The following is a 20,338-nucleotide window of genomic DNA, read 5'->3' on the forward strand; positions in this document are numbered from 1 at the left end:
TATATATACTGTATATATTCCAATGAGACTCATTGCTGCAGAGGATAAGTAAAGGATATATTTTTGTTCCTTTTGAATTCAAAAATAGTCAAATATGCCTCATTGGTGGAAGTAATAGTTAAAAAAAAAAAAAAAGAAAAGAAAAGTAGAACAAGGTTGTTCAACAAATATCTTTAAAAAAATGATAACTGCTGACCTGCTGTGAAAACAAACCATGTCATGGTCCCTGGCCCTGCACTGCTGACAGAGTGGAGACCCACCCTGCAGTGCCACGACGTACCACTAGGGGGGGATCCTCCCCTCTCGCCCATTATCTCACTGTAAAACAAGGTTGTCATCATTTCACAGGCTTATTGCTTCACCTGTCATCCATCTAAGAGGTGTTTGTTATTCGTGCTACATTCATGGAACGATAGTGGAACTTTAGAAAGAGAAGACGGTAAGAGCTGTAGTTTTTTTTATTACCATTATAAACACCATGTCTTTGTTTTCATGGTGGCATTCTGTTTAGGTAGGTAGGTATTTACTTTAACCTGTGTAAAACACCAGTCTCAGATGCCTGAGAGGGAAGAGATTAGATTTGACTTTATTAATACCACAATGGGGAAATTCGGTCATCACAGCAGCAAAGAAAACCAAATAGTGCACAAAATATGAAACAATGTACTTACACTACTTACAGTAAAGTGTTGAATATGTTTATAATATATAAATGTATAAATATAAAATGATAGGAAAATGGCTGAAACTGACAAAATGAAAACCAAGTGAAGCAGGAAAGAAATTCTGACGAAGGTATCGGTGGAGTTGATCAGAGAAATCATGGAGAAATCAGGACCAAATTGACAATTTAAACAATGGAATTAAATTATTAAAACAAAGAGCAGCGTGACATCCTATGAAACCTTCAAATAAAGTTAAACTTAAAGTCCAAAACTACCTCGTTCTATATTTAATATAAAGCTGCAGCTAATGCATTTTTCAACATGAGCCGTCACTTCAGAACACGTCCAACAAGGTGTGTACTTTCCCCTGTCACGGTTATGAGTGATCTTTGATCTGCTCTCAAATCCACGGTGCTCACTGAAGTCAGAAGAAAACTAATCAACTTTAAATATTCTGCTGGCTGCAAAGCCTTCAATTTCATCACTTTTCAAGAGGAATGAAACAGTTTTTCCATAAACTGGAATTTTTGAACAGCGTACCAACAAATTTATCAGCAATATATATTTGGTTGTTTTTAAACCAGCAAACAGACAACAATATGAGTGTTTATATCTCAACAGATGGGTGTATTGAGCAGAGCAAGGCTGCTGGTGGTTGCTGTTGTGTGTGTCACCATCCTGCTGTCTTTCTATTCTGTGATACTCACACACAAAGAGGTATCCACGGCACCAAGTCCAAGGTAAAACCGACCCGATGTCTGCATGTGTTTCTGCTCCTGGTTGTGTTTGTCTGTGAAAGTTTGGCAATGAAAAACAAAACATGAAAATGAAAATGAAAAGGGGATCATTGGCACTGAAAAACTTGCATTGTATTGGCACTGAAAAAAATGATTTTCCTGAAAAAAAAAAATCAAATGATAACCTTAAAATCTCTTGATCTCATTTATTTTGATATATTGTGAATTACAATGTGCTTTTCTGTGTCAATCTTACTTTTTTTTCCAAGATGAAAACATCTGTTCTTCAATAGAATGAAAAGGTAGAGTTTGTAAACTCCATACCAAGATTTCTGCCTACAATCCTGCCAGTTTCTTTCTCCAGAAGAAAGCTAATAAACCCCATCGAAATAAAGATAGATGCACGTTTGACATAGCATTGCCTATGTATAGCAGGGTACGTCAAGCTTGTAGCCCTAGAGTACGTTAAACCAATGCAATGCTGTGCATGCCACCAAGAAAGTAAAATCACTATATATCATCTAATAACCTTGGGCCATCCTACTGCTGCCTGCACCCCCTGCTACTTCTCTACCTGCTAAGTAAGATGTAAGATGACGCCGCGCTAGTGGCAGCCTGTTGCAGCAGTTACCCCCCCCCCCCCCCCCGAGTGTGTTGTTTATTAGTATTTTTTAAGTCTTTCTCCTCTTCGGAGTTGTTTTGTTTTTTCTTTCTCTCGTGTGTTAAGTTAACGGTCCGTAATGGACCGTAATTTTTTCCATGTTTCTGAATGGGGGCACTGTTATTGTTTACGCTCATGATCAGCTGATCGCGCTGAGTAGACCTCTACTGCTGCTGCCCGGAGCGAGGCCTGAGATCCCCGTTGAACTTCGGAGAAGACGTTGGGGTTGCAGAGCTGGAGCTAAGATGAAGGTGAAGAGGAGGAAATATAAACCATCGGTACCGGAGATCTTAATGGGGAACGTGAGGTCGTTGGCCAACAAGACGGACGAGCTCGGCGCTGGTAAAGACCCAGAGAGAGTACCGGGAGTGCAGCATCATGTGTTTCACCGAGACATGGCTGCACTCACATCTCCCGGACCACAGCGCGGCCGTACCCGGCTTCAGGACTGTTCGGGGAGACGGAGACGTTGTTCGGAGCGGCAAGAAGAAAGGTGGAGGGATTGCAGTCTATGTGAACGAGAGGTGGTGTAATCCCGACCACGTGTGTGTGAAGGAACGTTTCTGTAGCCCGGACATTGAACTGCTAGCCGTGGGGATGCGCCCTTATTATTTACCGAGGGAGTTCACGTCCGCCATCGTTATCGTTGTGTACATTCCTCCATCAGCTGACGTAGAGGCAGCAGTGGACACCATCCACTCCACTGTGTCTAAACTGCAGACTCAGCATCCCGGTGCATTTTTGGCAGTTAATGGAGACTTTAACCAGTCTGGATAAAGTACTGCCAACTTTGCACCAGTATGTGAACTGCCCCACATGAAACAATAAAACTGTGGACTTACTGTATGCTAATGCCATGGATGCATACAGTACTACTGCCCTTCCCCCCCTTGGTAGATCAGACCACAACCTGGTCCTGCTGACTCCCAGGTATGTCCCCCTGGTGCAGAGGCAGTCTGTGACCACCAGGACTGTGAGGAGGTGGACACAGGTGGCTAAAGACGCCCTGCAGGACTGCTTTGAGTCCACGGACTGGGATGTGCTGTGTGGACCACATGGGGAGGACATCAACAGCAGGACGGACTGTATCACAGAATACATTAAATTCTGTGAACACACCACCGTACCATCCCGGACTGTAAAATGTTTCCCAACAACAAGCCGTGGATCAGCAGTGACCTGAAAGTTGTTCTTAATAAAAAGAAAGCAGCCTTCAGGTCTGGGGACAGGGAGGAGCTCAGGAGAGTGCAGCGCCACCTGAAGGAGAAGCTCAAGGAGTGCAAGGACTCCTACAGGAGGAAGCTGGAGGCAAAACTCCAGCAGAACAATGTGAGGGAGGTGTGGACCGGTATGAAGGAGATTAGTGGGTTCAAGGGGAGAGAGAGACAACCACGGGGAACCTGGAGAGGAACAATCAGGGGGAACCTGGAGAGGAACAACCAGGGGGAACCTGGAGAGGAACAACCAGGGGGAACCTGGAGAGGTCAAATGAACTAAACTGTTTCTTCAACAGGTTTAGTTCACCACCCTCATCTGTCTCCTCCACACCTCACACCTCCCAAACACCTCTGCTGCCTCCCCCCTCTCCCCTCTGCGCCCCCTGGTGAACTGCATAGAGCCCTCAATCTCAAAGGGCTCTTCCTCCATCGACACCTCGACCCCCCCTCCCCTCACCCCCCTCTCTGTGACGACTGGCCAGGTTAGGAGACAGCTGGAGAGAATCCACCAGCGCAAGGCTGCAGGACCTGACGGCATCAGCCCCGTGGTCCTGAAGACCTGCGCTGTCCAGCTGGCTGAGGTCCTACAACACCTCTTCAACCTGAGCCTGAAGCAGGAGGAAGTCCCGGTGCTGTGGAAGACGTCCTGTCTGGTTTCTGTCCCCAAGAAGACGACTCCATCTGGCCTCAACGACTACCGACCGGTTGCCCTCACATCTCATGTGATGAAGGTGCTGGAGAGGCTGGTCTTGGCCCACGTCAGGCCGCTGGTGAAATCTTCTCTGGACCTTCTGCAATTTGCGTACCAGCCTCGTGTGGGAGTGGACGACGCCATCATCTACCTGCTGCAACGAGCTCAGTCTCACCTGGATGGAACCGGTGACTCTGTGAGAATCACTTTCTTTGATTTCTCCAGTGCATTCAACACCATCCAACCACTGCTGCTGAGTGAGAAGCTGCGGGTGGTGGGGGTGGACACGTCCACCGTCTCCTGGATCAATGACTACCTGACAGGCAGACCACAGTCTGTCCGTCTGGGCAGTGTGCTGTCTGATACGGTGGTCAGTGGTACTGGAGCTCCTCAGGGAACTGTTCTGTCTCCTTCCTGTTCACCTTCTACACCACTGACTTCCAGAACAACTCAGAGTCCTGCCATCTGCAGAAGTTCTCTGATGACTCTGCAGTGGTCGGATGTATAAGGGATGGACGGGAGGACGAGTACAGGGCAGTAGTGGAGGACTTTGTGGAGTGGGCGGGTAGAAATCACCCGCTCCTGAACGTGGCCAAGACCAGAGAGATGGTGGTCGACTTCAGGAGGAAGACGACGGCTCCACAACCGCTGAGAGTTCTGGGAGAGGAGGTGGACATGGTTGAGGAGTACAAGTACCTGGGTGTGTCCATAGACAACAGACTGAACTGGAAGACCAACATCAACGCTGTCTACAAGAAGGGGATGAGTTGACTCTTTTTCTTGGGGAAACTTCGATCCTTCAATGTGTGCAGCGAGATGTTGGAGATGTTCTACCATCTGTTGTGGCCAGTGCATTGTACTTCGCTGTGGTCTGCTGGGGGAGCAGCATTGGAGCCGGTGACACCAACAGACTTAACAAACTGGTTAAGAAGGCCGGCTCCATCATCGTCTACAAACTGGACAGCCTGGAAAAGGTGGTGGAGAGGAGGACGCTGAACAAACTATTATCCATATTGGATAATCCTGTCCACCCTCTCAACCACCTGCTGCAGGGACAGTGGAGCACTTTCTCTAAAAGATTCCTCCAGCTCCGCTGTCACAAGGACAGATACAGGAGATCATTCCTGCCGACTGCAATAAGACTGGACAATAACTCACCTCTGGCAAAATCCATCACAGTACAATAACACTGTTGACTGTGTTTCTTGGTTTGTTTGTATATAATATATATAGATATATAATGTACTGTATATATTGTGCATTTTATATTTTATATTTATATTTTCTACTGCTATTTACTGCTATTTTATTGCTTTTCTATTATTCTATTCTATACTATTCTATTCTATTGTTTTATTCTATTATTTCTATTATTATCTTATTGCTTCTGTATGCTGCTGTAGCGAAAAAAAATTCCCCTCGGGGATTAATAAAGTAAATACCTACCTACCTAAGTTTAACGAACCAGGGATATTCAGCTGTGTATTTTCTCAAACTAAGCTGCACTGCTTGTTGGGAAGAGTGGATATGCGCTTCATCAATTCAGGCAACAATCTCATTTACATGATTAAGTTGTTTTGCTTTGTCTCCTGAGCGTGTACTCCCGATACTTCTATTTTATTATGGTTGTTCTTATGACTTGTGACCCATTAAGACCTCCATATTACCCCCACCCTTCCAGGTCACCACTCCCAACTCACCTTCCCTCACCTGGTCCATGCAACTGTACCAAAGGATATGATATCCTCAAAGATCACCTCCCCAAGGAGAAATATGAGGAGCTGGTGAAACGCCGAGCTAAAGAGTTCCAGCAGCACAAAGCCAGGTAGTGGATGGATGGATGGATGGATGGATGGATGGATGGATGGATGGATGGATGGATGGATGGATGGATGGATGGATGGATGGATGGATGGATGGATGGATGGATGGTTGGTTGGTTGCATGGATTGATGGATGGTTGATAGATGGATGGTTGGATGGATGGATGGATGGATGGATGGATGGATGGATGGATGGATGGATGGATGGATGGATGGATGGATGGATGGACTGATGGATGGATGGACGGATGGATGGATGGATGGATGGTTGGATGGATGGATGGACTGATGGATGGATGGATGGATAGATGGACTGATGGATGGATGGATGGACTGATGGATGGATGATGGATGATCGATGATGGATGGATGGATGGATAGATGGACTGATGGATGGATGGATGGACTGATGGATGGATGATGGATGATGGATGGATAGATGGATGGATGGATGGATGGATGGATGGATGGATGGATGGATGGATGGAAGGATGGATGGATGGAAGGAAGGATGGATGGATGGATGGATGGAAGGACGGACGGACGGACGGACGGACGGACGGACGGACGGACGGACGGACGGATGGACGGATGGATGGATGGATGGATGGATGGATGGATGGATGGATGGATGGATGGACAGATGGATGGAAGTACATTTGTAAAGCAAACATAATATGTCTACTGTCTACTGTTTCATGTCTACTCAAATACAAATGTTATACAAATGTCAGAGTCCAAGAGCTACTTGTTTGCACACACTACTAACACCCCATCTGCTCAACAGGACATCCTCTGTCCTGTCCAGACTGCTGTTTGCTGTGGCCAATTCCCCTCTACAGTATCCTATCCAGGGTTATACAGTACGACCTTTAACCTCCACTCTCATACCAGGTAGGCTCACCTCTATATTGTGCTCAGATAGCAGCAGGTTGAAATCTTTACATGACACTACAATTTGACACAATAGAAGGTTGGGTACATCTGAGTCATGGAAAATCATAGTGAAGGAACATATAAACTGAGAATAGCAATGAACAACAAATCATACCACAGTTAATGAATATACAATGTACAATCTTTATTACCTATAAAGTCATAAAGTATGAGGGTAGAGCCGCCGTATTCCAACGACAACAAGCTCGACAAGGATTTCACTTCCTTGGTCAATTGCCAGGAAGGAATGATCCGTTTTAAACGTCAATACAAACTGAGATAAATCTTTGTCTTCCAATAAGATGAAAGTATGAAAGTGTTAGGTCATTTTAATTTCAGGTTTAGAGCTGCATGCAGGGAAGAGAAGCAGCTACAAGGTTGGTGTGATCCTGTAAAACAGATCAACAGGTCGTCTGCTGATAGATTGGTTGAGTTTGGCTGGTCGATACAAGATGGCTGTTGAACCTTTTGGAAATTTAAAGATAAATCTGTAAATTTGATATAAAACAAATCATTTCAAGGAAGATTTTGCCACAAATGTGATGATTGTGAATCTGAAGAATCTTGCTAATCTTGACCTTACCATTATTGTTCCGATTTAGAGAAATGAGGACAATGACCATCCATTCAGAAATAATTCCTTGTGAAATATTGCAAATGGTGATACATCTTTTTTGACGTAATTTTATGTCTTTGTACAGCAGCCATCTTGTTGTCGACTTAGGTGTAAGCAGCACAAAGCTCACTGCAACTATGAAGGCCCATAAAATGCTGCAAAAGATGGGTTTTGATTTTGAGACAAACAGTTGTCTCCTGATGTAAGTCCTGTATTTGATCTACGCAATCACCCTAAACCTAACTCCTTACATGGACTTGTCATTCTTTACTACCACTGCCCAATATATTTGGGACAGAGGCGTGATGATAATCAACTATTTAATGATTAGCAAACATGATTAACACTGGCTTTCAAAAACTTAAAAGACCTGGTCACACTAGCGTTTAAAATGGAAAAATTTCATTTCAAATTCAATTCATTCAAACAGAATCTCCATTAATAATGGGTTTGGTTGGCGGCGGTGGAGTTAATCTCTGCAAATTTAACATGTTCAACAGGTTTAGTGAACTTTTGAACTATTGACCAACACCTAGGTATTTACTGTTGAGGGAGAGATGGAGTTCAAAATGGAAGAATTCATGGTCGTTAAGGGTTCTGATCTATTTTTTGAATGAATTAATATGAACTTTTCCACCTAAATGATTTTTTATTAGATGTAAGAAATAAGCAATCCTGTAAACAAAATATGCGGGCAATCTCTGGGACAGTACAGAGTAATAGAATAAAGCTCGGGGAGATTATCTTGACAGCCGTTAAACAACATCAAGGCGTGTCACCAGTCGCAGTGTGAATAAGCCTCGAAAAACAATCATTTTGTAAAGACGTTCAGACTCATTTTATTGTGTCACTTACTGGTGTGACCAAGCTTGTATTCAGTGAAACCTGAGTGAACCTTCTTATAGTGTCCTTCCAGCCTTTTATACAGCTGCACACATTAATCCCTGTAGAAGGCTTCAACTCTTTTGCACAGACAGCAGGGACTGTCCAAAGCTGCACTGATTTTCTGGTTGCGGTGTGAAGTTGAATTGATTTTCTGGTTTTGTGGTTGCGGTGTGGGGCTGGCCTTCTTTCAACTTAAAAAATGAACAAATCAAAAAATAACTTTTTAAAATAGCAAAATAAGACTGGTTGCCAAACCAAACTGTTTTCTATGTCTTGCAGAGGGTTTTTCCACTGGCAATAATACATCAACTTTCTTTTGATTTTTTCACCAACTATTCAGATACAAAATTTGTATAACATATCAGAATTTGCCTGTGATATGTGGCTGTAGTCCATCAGGTGTATAGCCAGTCAACTGTGATCCTGCAATATTACCAATCAAGACACAGATTTAATTGTAAAGGTTTTTCTATTGAAGAACTGAATGAAGATGGTTGTGCTGGTATGATACTCTGACTCTGTAGTTTATTCAAGTGCATCTCTCTCAGGTGTTGTTGAGTGTGTCCAAAGGCATTCTGACCACAGAGATTCCTGCTGAGGAGGCAACAGTCAAAGGTGAGACTCCTTTGTCAGGAGTAACTTTATACACTGAAGGTTGTCATTGAAAATGTTGAATGAAGAAACAAACACTTGTTGATATTGAGCTGCATGAATCAGACTATACTCAGCTAAACTGAGTTACACCAGTGATTCACCGTGTCTTCATCCCATCTGCTACAGGTTAGAGATCTTACTGTTATTGCTGACCATTTGCAATCTTTCAGATATTTGAAAGATTTTTTCATCTTTTCAGGAGTCCAGGTCCTTTCATTTACACACAGCATGCACGTTGTTTAGAGTAGGTGTTGTTGTCTGTCAAAGTCATACAATGTTATATCATCATTTTGAGGGAACACAAAGCAAGATTAGTGATTTGCACTTGATTCACATTCCAACATTTTAGATAATTGAAGAATAACATTATTATTATTATAGAAGTCAATTCTAAATCAGTCAAAGGGTATTTTTTATATTTATTTGAGCTTCCAAAGTACTGTGTTAACACTAAAGATTCTTCATGCTTTAACTTGAATGAATGCTCATAAATCAACATGGTATGAACGTGGTTTGTACTGTAGTTGATGATTAAACGGATGTTGTTCAACTGTGTAAATGGCAGGTGCTGGTGAGGCCGTATTAATTATAGAGTCTAGCAGCCTGGGGATCCTCAACCACCTGCTGGCCAAAGTGTCCTATGCTAGCACTGTCTACCATATCAACACTGGAGACCTCGGTATGTTCTATATAAATGAAAATTAGGCCAGAAATCATGATCTTTATGTGGGAAATGAAATGGACAAAATAAGACGTACAAGTACTGATATAATAAATGTAATCAAAAGGAATTTGCACATATTCAGTTGTATATATCTGTGTGTGTGTGTGTGTGTGTGTGTGTGTGTGTGTGTGTGTGTGTGTGTGTGTGTGTGTGTGTGTGTGTGTGTGTGTGTGTGTGTGTGTGTGTGTGTGTGTGTGTGTGTGTAATCTTTCCCTAAAATTTGTGAACACATAAGTGAATTTAGGCTGAGTGAAAGATGTTTGTGTATTGTTCTTCCATTCTCTGGAAACTCACTTCTTCCTCCTTGGACGGCACCTTCAGTAACTCTTTATCTCTACGTAGCATCCTTCCAGTTTGAAAACCATAAAGCTGTGTTTCCCATTGCCATCAAACAACCTCACCTGCCAGTCCTGTACGACATGGGAACAAGTAAGAGTGCACTTCTCATGAGGGGTTAAAGATTTATTTTTATTTGTTATCAGTAGGCTTTCTGTTAGATTTCAATTCAAAATTAAGAAAATTACAATGAATGCACAGTGCCTTCCAACTCTGTGGGGGAAGGATTTTTCCTTATTTCTGATATTTGAAGCATTGTAGAACAAAATAGAAGCAATCAAAACTATAATTATGTAGTGAACAAAAAATGTTAAACAAGCAAAAATAGGTTTCATGTTTTAGATTCTTCAGAGTAGTCACTGGTTGTCTTCATTACAGTTTTGCACACCGTTGTCAATATCTTGAGCAGCTTTGTGGGGTAGTGGCTTTCAGTTAAGTGGTGCGATTACATAAAGTTAATGTTAGAAAAATTACTCAGAGGCTGGATTCAAAATCAAACACATCGGACATTTATTCTAGCAAGAAGGAGCAAATACATGTACACTCAAAGAAGGATGTCAAACATTGCTCAACGTCTCTCCTCCGTAGGGCAGCTTTTATACAGTGTGACAAACAGTAGTTGACAGTCACCCCCATTCCCTTTAGATATAAGTTCAGTTGTAGATCACAAGATAAGGACATATGGACGTCGTAAATTAGACGTTGTAAAAGAGACACTAGGAACTTCTTAAGCCACAGGCAAAGAAAATAAAGCTCATCTTATTTTCTTTCCATCATATCCCTCCTGTTTATACAAAGTATAACATGTACTTACAAAAAATAAAAGAATCATCATGAGGAAAACCGTATTAATCACACAATTGTTGTTGAGTATTGTTCAACCAGACATCAGTCATTGACACCACATCATCTCCATTGCCATTTCTCTCAAGTTTCGGCATGGTATACATTATTTTGTCACACGTCAGTGTCTAAGAACATGTCCTGATCTCCAGGGAGGAGAACAAATACGTCTTCATAAGGGGGTCGTTCAGTCGTAGGTAGAATCGGTGTCGTATTAGTGGTCTCATACGTTCGGTCAGTTGTAGTAAATCGCAAATAAAGGATGTCCTGTTTAATCAATGTAACATTGATTAGTCTTTGGATCAGTCCTTGGATACGGGGATTACAACAACAACCACAAATAATAAGTATGGCTGCTATAATTGAAACACTAGTGAAACAGGTGAGGAACAGGTCTGTCCATTTACCAAACCAAGATTCCATCATCCTGGAAAAATGATCATCAATCCCAGCATTTACAGCAAGTTCCTCACTTAGGGCTGTAAGACCCCGTAGAGCCTTGGTGACAGATCCATCTGATGCTGTATTGTTAGGAATAAACGTACAACATACAGAGCCAAACATTTGACATATACCCCCCTTTGTCAGCCAGCAGCATGTCCAATGTCATGCAGTTCTGCCACACCATAAGACTAGTGGCATCGAGCTGTTCGCTCAGGCCCTTAACAGCATCTCATGTATAGGACCTAAATGTGGGCGTGCCTCGGAGCATCCAATGCAGTCGGCTTTGCCCATCATCTGAGCTGAGTACTGCATCCACTGTAGCCACATATTGGTATCACCATATCCCGTCTCTAGTGACACCACATCTGTAAATTTAGTTATTTTCAATCGTCGGACTACAGGATCTATGTGTGAGCTCGTATTTGCAACGCTTTGGCGGGATACCGTGGTGGTTGGTTGTACTATATTTATCCAGATTAAGCCCTTTGGATCTGCCCCAGATACTAACAGTCTGGAGTTGCATTGCTTTGGATCCTTCAGTGTCAGTATTAAGGTGTTGCAGTTTTGTACGTGACAACCTGGTGCAGTAGATCCTTTAATCAGAGACAGTCGTTGTTTTAGGTCGACACAGATGCTACCATGCACAGATATTTGTCTGACCAAACTAAGCTGCAGTCTTTCCCCTTGCAGGGAAGAACCGCACATGCGTCAAACATGAGACTGGCCTGTTGCCCTTCTGTGAATGTGAGAATTAATGCTCCCTGTACCCGGTACTGATTTTTTGTTCCTTGCATATTTTCCACCAGCCTTTACACGAGCTCTTTTAGTGCTGTGAACTTTGTCAGTACCCTGAGGTCCTATTGTGGTCTTGTTGTCTGATATCTGATTGTCAAGTATGTTATGTTGGCTCCGTACCAAAATATGGGGAGTACTATGAACAGAGCTGTGACTATCAGAAAACAAAGGTCCCTCTGAGGCCACAGAGTCCTATCCTCCTGAATGGATGCCATGTTATGCTGCCTTGAGTCATTTTAGCTGAACAGTCCATCCACAGATATACCAAAATAAGCTCACCAGAACCTACTCGCCAGGGTGTTTGTTGGTTTCTTCACTGGTTTGAGACAAGTACCCCTATTGGTATCACCTCCCTTTGTAGCCAGACTTCACCACAGGGGGAATGCCAGCTTACTGAATCTGGTATGTCTGAGTTATGTGGTTCAAGCAAAGGTCTCATCCTTCTTCAATGGCTGAGGTGTATCCAGGAGGTCCGTTCAGCAATCCGAACTGCTGTCGAGGTAGCCAGGCGTATCTCGAAGGCTCCTTCCCATCTGGCGGAGCTCCAATATTTCTTTTTTTTTTTATCACCTTAATGAAAACCCAGTCCTCTGGTTTTAGGTCTATTGACTGGTTTTCCACCACCTGCGTAGGAGAGACAACAGAAGACATAATATCTTTTCTTTTTAACATTTTGGCCATGTAGTCTGCAGTCGTCTGGTCAGTGGGCTCTTTCTTGTCCACAATAGGTCCAAGTTGTGGCATGTGACAGGGATGTTCGTGTATCATTTCAAACGGTGAGATGCCTCTTTCACTGGGTAGAATATGCATATTTAATGTTACCAGTGGAATGCATCTCATCCAATTCCACAAAACCTGCCATCATCTTTCTCAATTTTAATTTGATTGTCCCATTAGTTCTTTCCACTTGGCCTGCTGACTGTGGATGGTATGAGCAGTGATGTCTTCACTGTGTCCCGAAAGCTGTGGCTAGGTGTCTTATAATGTTGTTCACGAAATGTGTCCCGTTGTCACAAAATATATTTTCTGGTATTCCAAATCGTGGTATAATGTCCCTTGTCAGCGCTTTTGCTACAGTCAATGCATCCGGTGTTTTAGTTGGGAATATTTCTACCCACTTTGAAAAGGTGTCGATGATAACTAGGCAATATTTCTTTCCTTCACATGGTGTAAATTCAATAAAATCCATGCAGAGATGCTGGACTGGATACTCTGGTGAAGGGAACCGGCCCCTTGTAGGTCTCGTGTTTCCTTGGGGGTTGTGTTTTGCACATATAATACATGCCAAACAATTTTGTTTTTTAGTAGTTTGTAAAGCCATATGTTGTAAATGCCTGGTTTATTATAGATGCCATCCCTCCTGTTGAGACATGGTTCATCCCATGGCTCAAAAGGCCGCATATCTATATAAACTTTTTTGGAGTATCATCTTGCCTTCCTGTCATCTCCATAAATCATCGTCTTTTTGTTGCGATTTATTTGTCTTCCACTGTTGTTTTTCTTGGAGTTTAAAAAAAAAAAAAAATTTCATTTCATTGTCTCGGGCAAAGGTCTTCAACAAGGAGTCTGCAACATTTTTTGTTGATTAGACAATTTTTTTCTTATTTTTCAAAATCGTTTTCTGTTTCTGGTGTCCATTGTATTTTATCGTGGGCAGTCACAGGGTCATCATAAATGAGTTTAGACAGTGGGGAAGTCATTTCTGCATAATCTGGAATCCAATTCTGACAGAAATTTGTCATTCCTAAAAATGACATCATTTGTCTTTTTGTCTGTGGTTTTGGTGCCTTTAAAATGGCCTCCTTACATCCTTCGTCTAGACTCCTAATAAGTGACCGAAATGCTCCTGAATCGCACAATAAGGTTACTTCAATCTCTTCTATCAGTAGAGTCACAAAAGGTTTATCTTGAGTATTTCAACTGTACTTATCTCTAACACATCACTGGTCTCCTCCTCTTTAGTTTCTAGTTGGTCTGTGTCTGTGAATCATGTGAATGTGTGTGTTTCTGTATAACCTGATCCTGGTGTGGTTGTGGTTAGTCATGCTGAACCCGTCTGCGACCGCCAACTGTCTTCTCCTCTTCTTCTTCCTCCTCCTCCTCTTCTTCTTCCTCCTCCTCCTCTTCCTCCTCCTCCTCCTCCTCTTCCTCCGACCCTCCCGTCTCTCCGCCGCTTGCAGTCTCTTGCCCAGTGTACATTCCTCCCGCAATTGTAGCGGGTGTCGTGACCTGTCTCTCGTGGTCCTCCCCCATGGCCGCCAGCCCCTCTCCATCCACCTCGCTTCCTCCTTCTGAAATCTCCTTGATCATTATCCCCTCGATAATATACTTCCGAATATTCTGTCTTCATAAAAGTTCTTGGCTGCTGTCTGGGGTTGGAGTAGAGGGGATGGAGTTTGGTGACGGTGTCGTGGGTTTGGAGACAGAAGCTGGCTGAGCAGCCGGAGGCGGAACGGGCGGAACGGGTGGATCAGCTGTTACCGGGACGTCTCCCATGTTAGGGTATGGAGGAGGATCGGGCCGCTGTCCCATGTTGGTTCGATTTTGTACCACATAATCAACATCTTCATCATTTCTCCGGGAGAAATGTATTTCAATTATTAGATATAGTATTGGTGCATTAAAAGCTATACTCCCTTCCCCTGCCTTTTTGTTTTTAATCTCTCCCATCTCCTTCTCTTTTCTTTTCAACTTTCCTCTTCTCTTTTCAGCTTTTTTCTTCTCTTTTCAACTTTCCTCTTCTCTTTTCAAATATTTTATGTTATCCGTGCCTTTTGAGTGCATGCATTTTACGTCTCCCTCCAGAGGTATCTCTTCCATCTTGCATGATCCCATTTTTTCTATCTGTGAGCCAACCAGATAGTATGGAGTTCACCTGAGCAACTGGTCTTTATACAGTGATATCTGCTTTTGGCACCGTTAGGTTTCCGCAGAGGAGAGTTTAGGTTCACACCGCAAGGTTTCGGCTCTCCTTTACACTGTAAGACACTCACAGTATCTATTCACTCATTTATTTATTATTTATTTCTATCCATGAGCCAACCAGTTTGTATGGAGTTCACCTGAGCAACTGGACGCTCACAGTATCTAATTATTTATTTATTTATATGTATATCTACCGGAAGTTTTATTTTTTTTATTTATTTATTTATTTATTTATTTATTTATTTATGTTTTTTAAGTAGTTATCTGTAGGTCCCTGACCTATCTCTTAAATCCCTGACTTAGTTACCTGTAGGTCCCTGACCTAGTTTTGCACGCGCAACTTTTAGTTGACCTAGTCTACTCAGACTCTTTAGTTTATATAGTCTACTCAGACTCTTTAGTTTATATAGTCTACTCAGACTCTTTAGTAGGACCCTGACCTGACTCTTTAGCACAGGTCCCTGACCTGACTCTTTAGCACAGGTCCCTGACCTGACTCTTTAGCACAGGTCCCTGACCTGACTCTTTAGCACAGGTCCCTGACCTGACTCATTAGCACAGGTCCCTGACCTGACTCATTAGCACAGGTCCCTGACCTGACTCTTTAGCACATGTCCCTGACCTGACTCTTTAGCACAGGTCCCTGACCTGACTCTTTAGCACAGGTCCCTGACCTGACTCTTTAGCACAGGTCCCTGACCTGACTCTTTAGCACAGGTCCCTGACCTGACTCTTTAGCACAGGTCCCTGACCTGACTCTTTAGCACAGGTCCCTGACCTGACTCTTTAGCACAGGTCCCTGACCTGACTCTTTAGTACAGGTCCCTGACCTGACTCTTTTGGGGGGAAAACATTTCTTACCCGGGTGTCCGACGTTTGATGGTGAATCAGCCTTTCTCTAGGATCCCGTCACCCTTCCTCTCTCCAGTCAGTCCTGGCCTCACCAATGTCCAAACTGCTTCGATAAGGAAACAGGCCGGAGGTCTTTCCTCAGGAGTCCCAGACTCCCCCGTGCACGGTTTCAGGCTCTGTCCGGAGAGAGGAGGAGATGTTGGGATCCGGCTCGAAGGACATATGGACGTCATAAATTAGACGTCTTAAAAGACGTTGTAAATGAGACACTGGGAACTTCTTAAGCCACAGGCAAAGAAAATAAAACTCATCTTATTTTCTTTCCATCAGTTAATTAATTGAATTTCTTGTCTTTTTTATGCGTTTGAGAGCATCAGTTGTATCCCAAGGCAATGTTGGTATGGAGCAAATAGTCTGATTAAACTACTGCAGTCAACCATTTCATGACAAGAACCGCTCAATGAAGTAAAGAGACCATCATCAAGTGCATCAGCACTTTAAGATATGAAGGTCATTCACTTTGGAAAATTTCAAAAAGTGCTGTGTCAAAACCAAAACCTGTCCGAAACTGGCTCTCGTGGACCATCCTAGAATGGGAAAACCAAGAATAGAGTTTACATGAGTCTTTCTCAGAGTTCAAGCTGCAGACACGTATCAACATCAGCTGTTGGGAGGAAACTGTGTGAAGGAGACCTTCATGGTGGAACTGCTGGAAAGAAACCCACAGTTCAAAGCAAAATTGGTGATGTATTCAATGTGGTTGTCTTGCTGCTCACAAAATGGAGACAAACCAAACCTGGATGATGTTATCTGAGTAACACAACCTGGCTGCTCGCTGTCATTTAGCATTTTTATACCATTTCAGCCCTCATGAACTCTAAAACTACAACTGCGCACACGTGTGACGTCAGTTACGACCGTGAGGGTTTTGGGTCTAAGCTTCAGGTTGGGCTTTGGGATTGAGCCTTTGACTGCAGAGTAAGGGAAAAGAAACCAAGTGTTCAACACACGTGGAAACTCCTTCCAGACTGTTGGAAAAGCTCAACGTGACGACCTCATGAAGCTGGTTGAGAGAATTAAGATTGTGAAAAGCTGTTATCAGGACAAAATAGCGACTTTCTAGAATCAAACATTTCAAATTTGAAAAGAGTTTAACAAACAGTAGACCACTTTGTATTGTTCTGTATGTTATAGTAGTATTAGTGCAGTGCTACTCATCAGTACATTTATGATATCAAATTTGTCGTTAGCAATGAGAATTTACAGATGTAGAAACCAACTGAATTGCTTGAACCTGAAAAAGTACTTCAATAACCAGCAGCCCCCTCATGTTAACCCATGTGGACATTTTATGCTACTGGTGTTTTTTTTTTACTGGAATTGACTCTTTGGTTTTGTCTCTGTCTGTCAGATATCAACTCACAAGTCACGATCACCACAAAGACATTCCTGCGCTACTCACAACTGAAAGTGTTGTTGAACAGCATCCGGCATTTCTACAGCAAAATAAAAGTCATTATTGCAGATGACAGCTTTGAACCAGAGCACATTACCGGAGAAAACATCCAACAATACATCATGCCTCCAGCACAGGTACACACACTCACTCTGTCAGTTATTACACTTACATAAATGTAAAACTTTTATTACTACCACTTTTTATTTTTTTACAGACCATTATCTCACATTTTTGACTAAAATGGATTTTTAAAAAAAAGATCAGAAACATGAATTTGTTTAAACTTTTAAAGATGTATCAAACTCAAATCTGGTGTATCTGGGAGGACCCTTAAGATTTCAAGACTTGTGCATTTTAACAATGGTTATAAAGTATTGACCAAACTTAGATGGATTAGTAACAATTCTACCATATTTGATGCATATCAGTCAATCAGGGGTCATTCACACCTAGAAGCAAATATCCTATAAGGACATTATTTGGTCTAATACAACACTTTAAGGTGTTATGAGGTGAGGTGTAAACTTGACAAAGAAAAAATATTTTTCCATTTTGACATCACAACAGTTTAGGAATAAATCTAATGAAAATGATTGACATAGATTTTATTGCCAAGTTTTTTTGTGTAACTGTTGGTGCCCTTCAGTATTACTTTTTACCCACCACCTCAAATGACCATTACAAAAGATCGTAAAATGTATCAAACATAAAACACGTTTCCTCCCTCAGGGCTGGTTTGCTGGCAGGAATCTGGCTGTCTCCCAGGTAACCACCAAGTACTTCCTGTGGGTGGATGATGACTTTGTGTTTACGGAGAAGACTAAGATAGAAAAGCTTGTGGAGGTGATGGAGGCCAACCCCGAACTGGACGTGGTGAGAATTACAAAGCCTCATGTCTGAGGGGTGTTTTTGTGGACTGATTTGTAAGCTGAAGGGGAAATAAAACGTACCCAAACCTAAAATATGAGAAGGCTTTTCAATTGTTACGTCTTTATGTGTAATGAATTGTAATTCCTTTGTATTTGACCTGAGTTGCCTCTTATATTTTATGGCTGAGATTGGCTACTGCCTCAGGGTGCACGCTGACTGCCTGATTCACATCCAATTCTATAGACAAGAGTCAGTTCCATTTTTCTTTAGATTACCCTAATCATAAGGTTGCATTAAAATATATATACATATATTATTTTATTTACTAATGTAAATTGGATTAAATACGAAAGACATCCACCAAGCCTGTCTGTGGGATGTTGGATAGGTTTGTTCACGTGCACTCTAGTAAGGACTCCATTTCTCACGTACATGAGGACAGACAGTTGGTTAGCTGAAAGATGATTTTGAGTTCTAGACTCGTTGTGAGTCGGATATAATGTCAACATCTTCCCGAATCAGCCCTGTTGAACCTTCAACCCATCTGTTCAGGGCTGATGACAACTGGAGTCTATCCCAGCATGTCCAAAACGTAGGTACACAATCAACTGGTAGCCATTTCATAACCAATTCTCTGGTCTCTGTGTTCTTATCAGATTGGTGGGTCAGTACAAGGGAACCGGTTTCACTTCTCTCTTGTCTATGAGGAAGGAGAGGAAATGGATGGTGGCTGCCTGTACAGGAAGTCTAATGGGAAGTTCCATTCACTTCCTGGTTATCCACAATGTTTTCTGGCCAGCGGGGTGGTCAACTTCTTCCTGGCTCGTACAGATGCAGCACAGAAGGTGGGATTTGACCCTCAGCTCCAGCGGACAGCACATTCAGGTACAGTAGGTCCAGACTGCGACAGAGTTTGGATTCCAACCGGCAGCAAGTCCAAACTCTTTAAGTTCTCAGACATGATTCAAGCAGCTTTTCTTCTTAATGGGTAAATGTCTGTCTCTTGCTCTAGAGTTTTTTATGGATGGCCTGGGCTCCTTGCTGGTTGCCACGTGTGATGACGTGGTTGTTGGCCATCAACAAAAAACAGACAAAAACAAGGACTCTCGCTACAAAAAATGCAGAAACCCTGAAAGGAGTGTTAATGAGTTCAAACTGGAGCTTCACTTCTTCAAAAACCACCTCAAGTGTATTCGATATGGATAGAAGGATAACAGGATGACTGGTGGAAGTTACATATTGCACTTATGTATTTGATATTTCTTTTCCATTTTTGTTGTTATTGTTTGGTCCTTTATGACAAATGTTACTCATAATCCATGCTGTACGTGATAATAACAATGTAATCTGATGATGCTAAATAACAGAAAAACATGAATAAATGATTTATGTTTCAAACAATATACTTAAACTTTGCTGATCCACTATCATAGCGTTGGTTGATTAAAACAGGACATAGTACCGTAGTACATGGACATTTCAGCGGGTCGGGACATCAAGTTAAGCATATAAGTATCTAAATAGCTATCACTGGCACTGTTCTTCAACATTTAAAACAAAAAGAAATGAAAAAACAAGCTTTTATTTTTCTTGAATGGATGCCAGAGTTGTGATAAACCACGCTCAGCTTAATCCCTAAGAAACATTAATAACATTTAATATAATATATTGAAGCTACAATATTTTTTGGGGTGGTGTTCGGGACAAACAGTTGCTTATTTAAACATGTAGCAGTTGCAGAGCAACATTTTCATTCATCTGAAGGTGTTTCAAATATATGTAATTACAATCCCTCGTTTAGCTCTCTGTGTAGTGTCTACCCCGTCCTGAGGGGTATACGCTGGGATCTTAGAACTTCTACCTGAAAACAGCTGACTGATGTGACCAAAAAGGATTCTATGAAACCAGAGAGAGAAAGAACCAAACTGGCAAAGTTAGCGACCACACAGGTAAAAATATTAGCTACAACTTGCTGTAAAGCTGTGTTAAGCTGAGGGGGGGGGGGGGGGGCTTCAGAGTCAGGTGATGATTCTGGACAGAGTCATCACTACAAGTGACGCCTTCACAAAGTCTGATCCTGAGCTAAATAAATTTTTTTTTTAAAAAGCAAACATTTTCAGTTGATCAAATAAACTAAAATGTTAGAGTTAAAGGTTTCTCAGCATCTGGTTAATTACCAACAATTATGCTCAACCTGTCAGTTTC

At 42.3% G+C, this 20,338-nt stretch overlaps 1 protein-coding gene across 1 annotated transcript; it reads left to right on the top strand.

Annotated features, from left to right (window-relative positions):
- The first annotated feature begins 362 nt into the window (after positions 1-362).
- Positions 363-19,869, top strand: LOC138627544 (beta-1,4 N-acetylgalactosaminyltransferase 2-like). The gene is made up of 12 exons (XM_069709953.1): positions 363-439; positions 1,287-1,405; positions 5,653-5,796; positions 6,582-6,688; positions 7,070-7,107; positions 8,780-8,846; positions 9,451-9,564; positions 9,952-10,038; positions 17,216-17,397; positions 17,993-18,136; positions 18,790-19,018; positions 19,146-19,869. Exons 2-12 carry the CDS (start codon positions 1,287-1,289, stop codon positions 19,337-19,339), a joined length of 1,425 nt encoding a protein of 474 aa, XP_069566054.1. The 5' UTR covers positions 363-439; the 3' UTR covers positions 19,340-19,869.
- The last annotated feature ends 469 nt before the right edge of the window (positions 19,870-20,338 follow it).

Source organism: Brachyistius frenatus, unplaced genomic scaffold (assembly GCF_029030835.1).
Source record: "Brachyistius frenatus isolate BFR_SWC_R1_liver_20210118 unplaced genomic scaffold, ASM2903083v1 Contig_87, whole genome shotgun sequence".
Taxonomy (NCBI): Eukaryota; Metazoa; Chordata; class Actinopteri; family Embiotocidae; genus Brachyistius; species Brachyistius frenatus.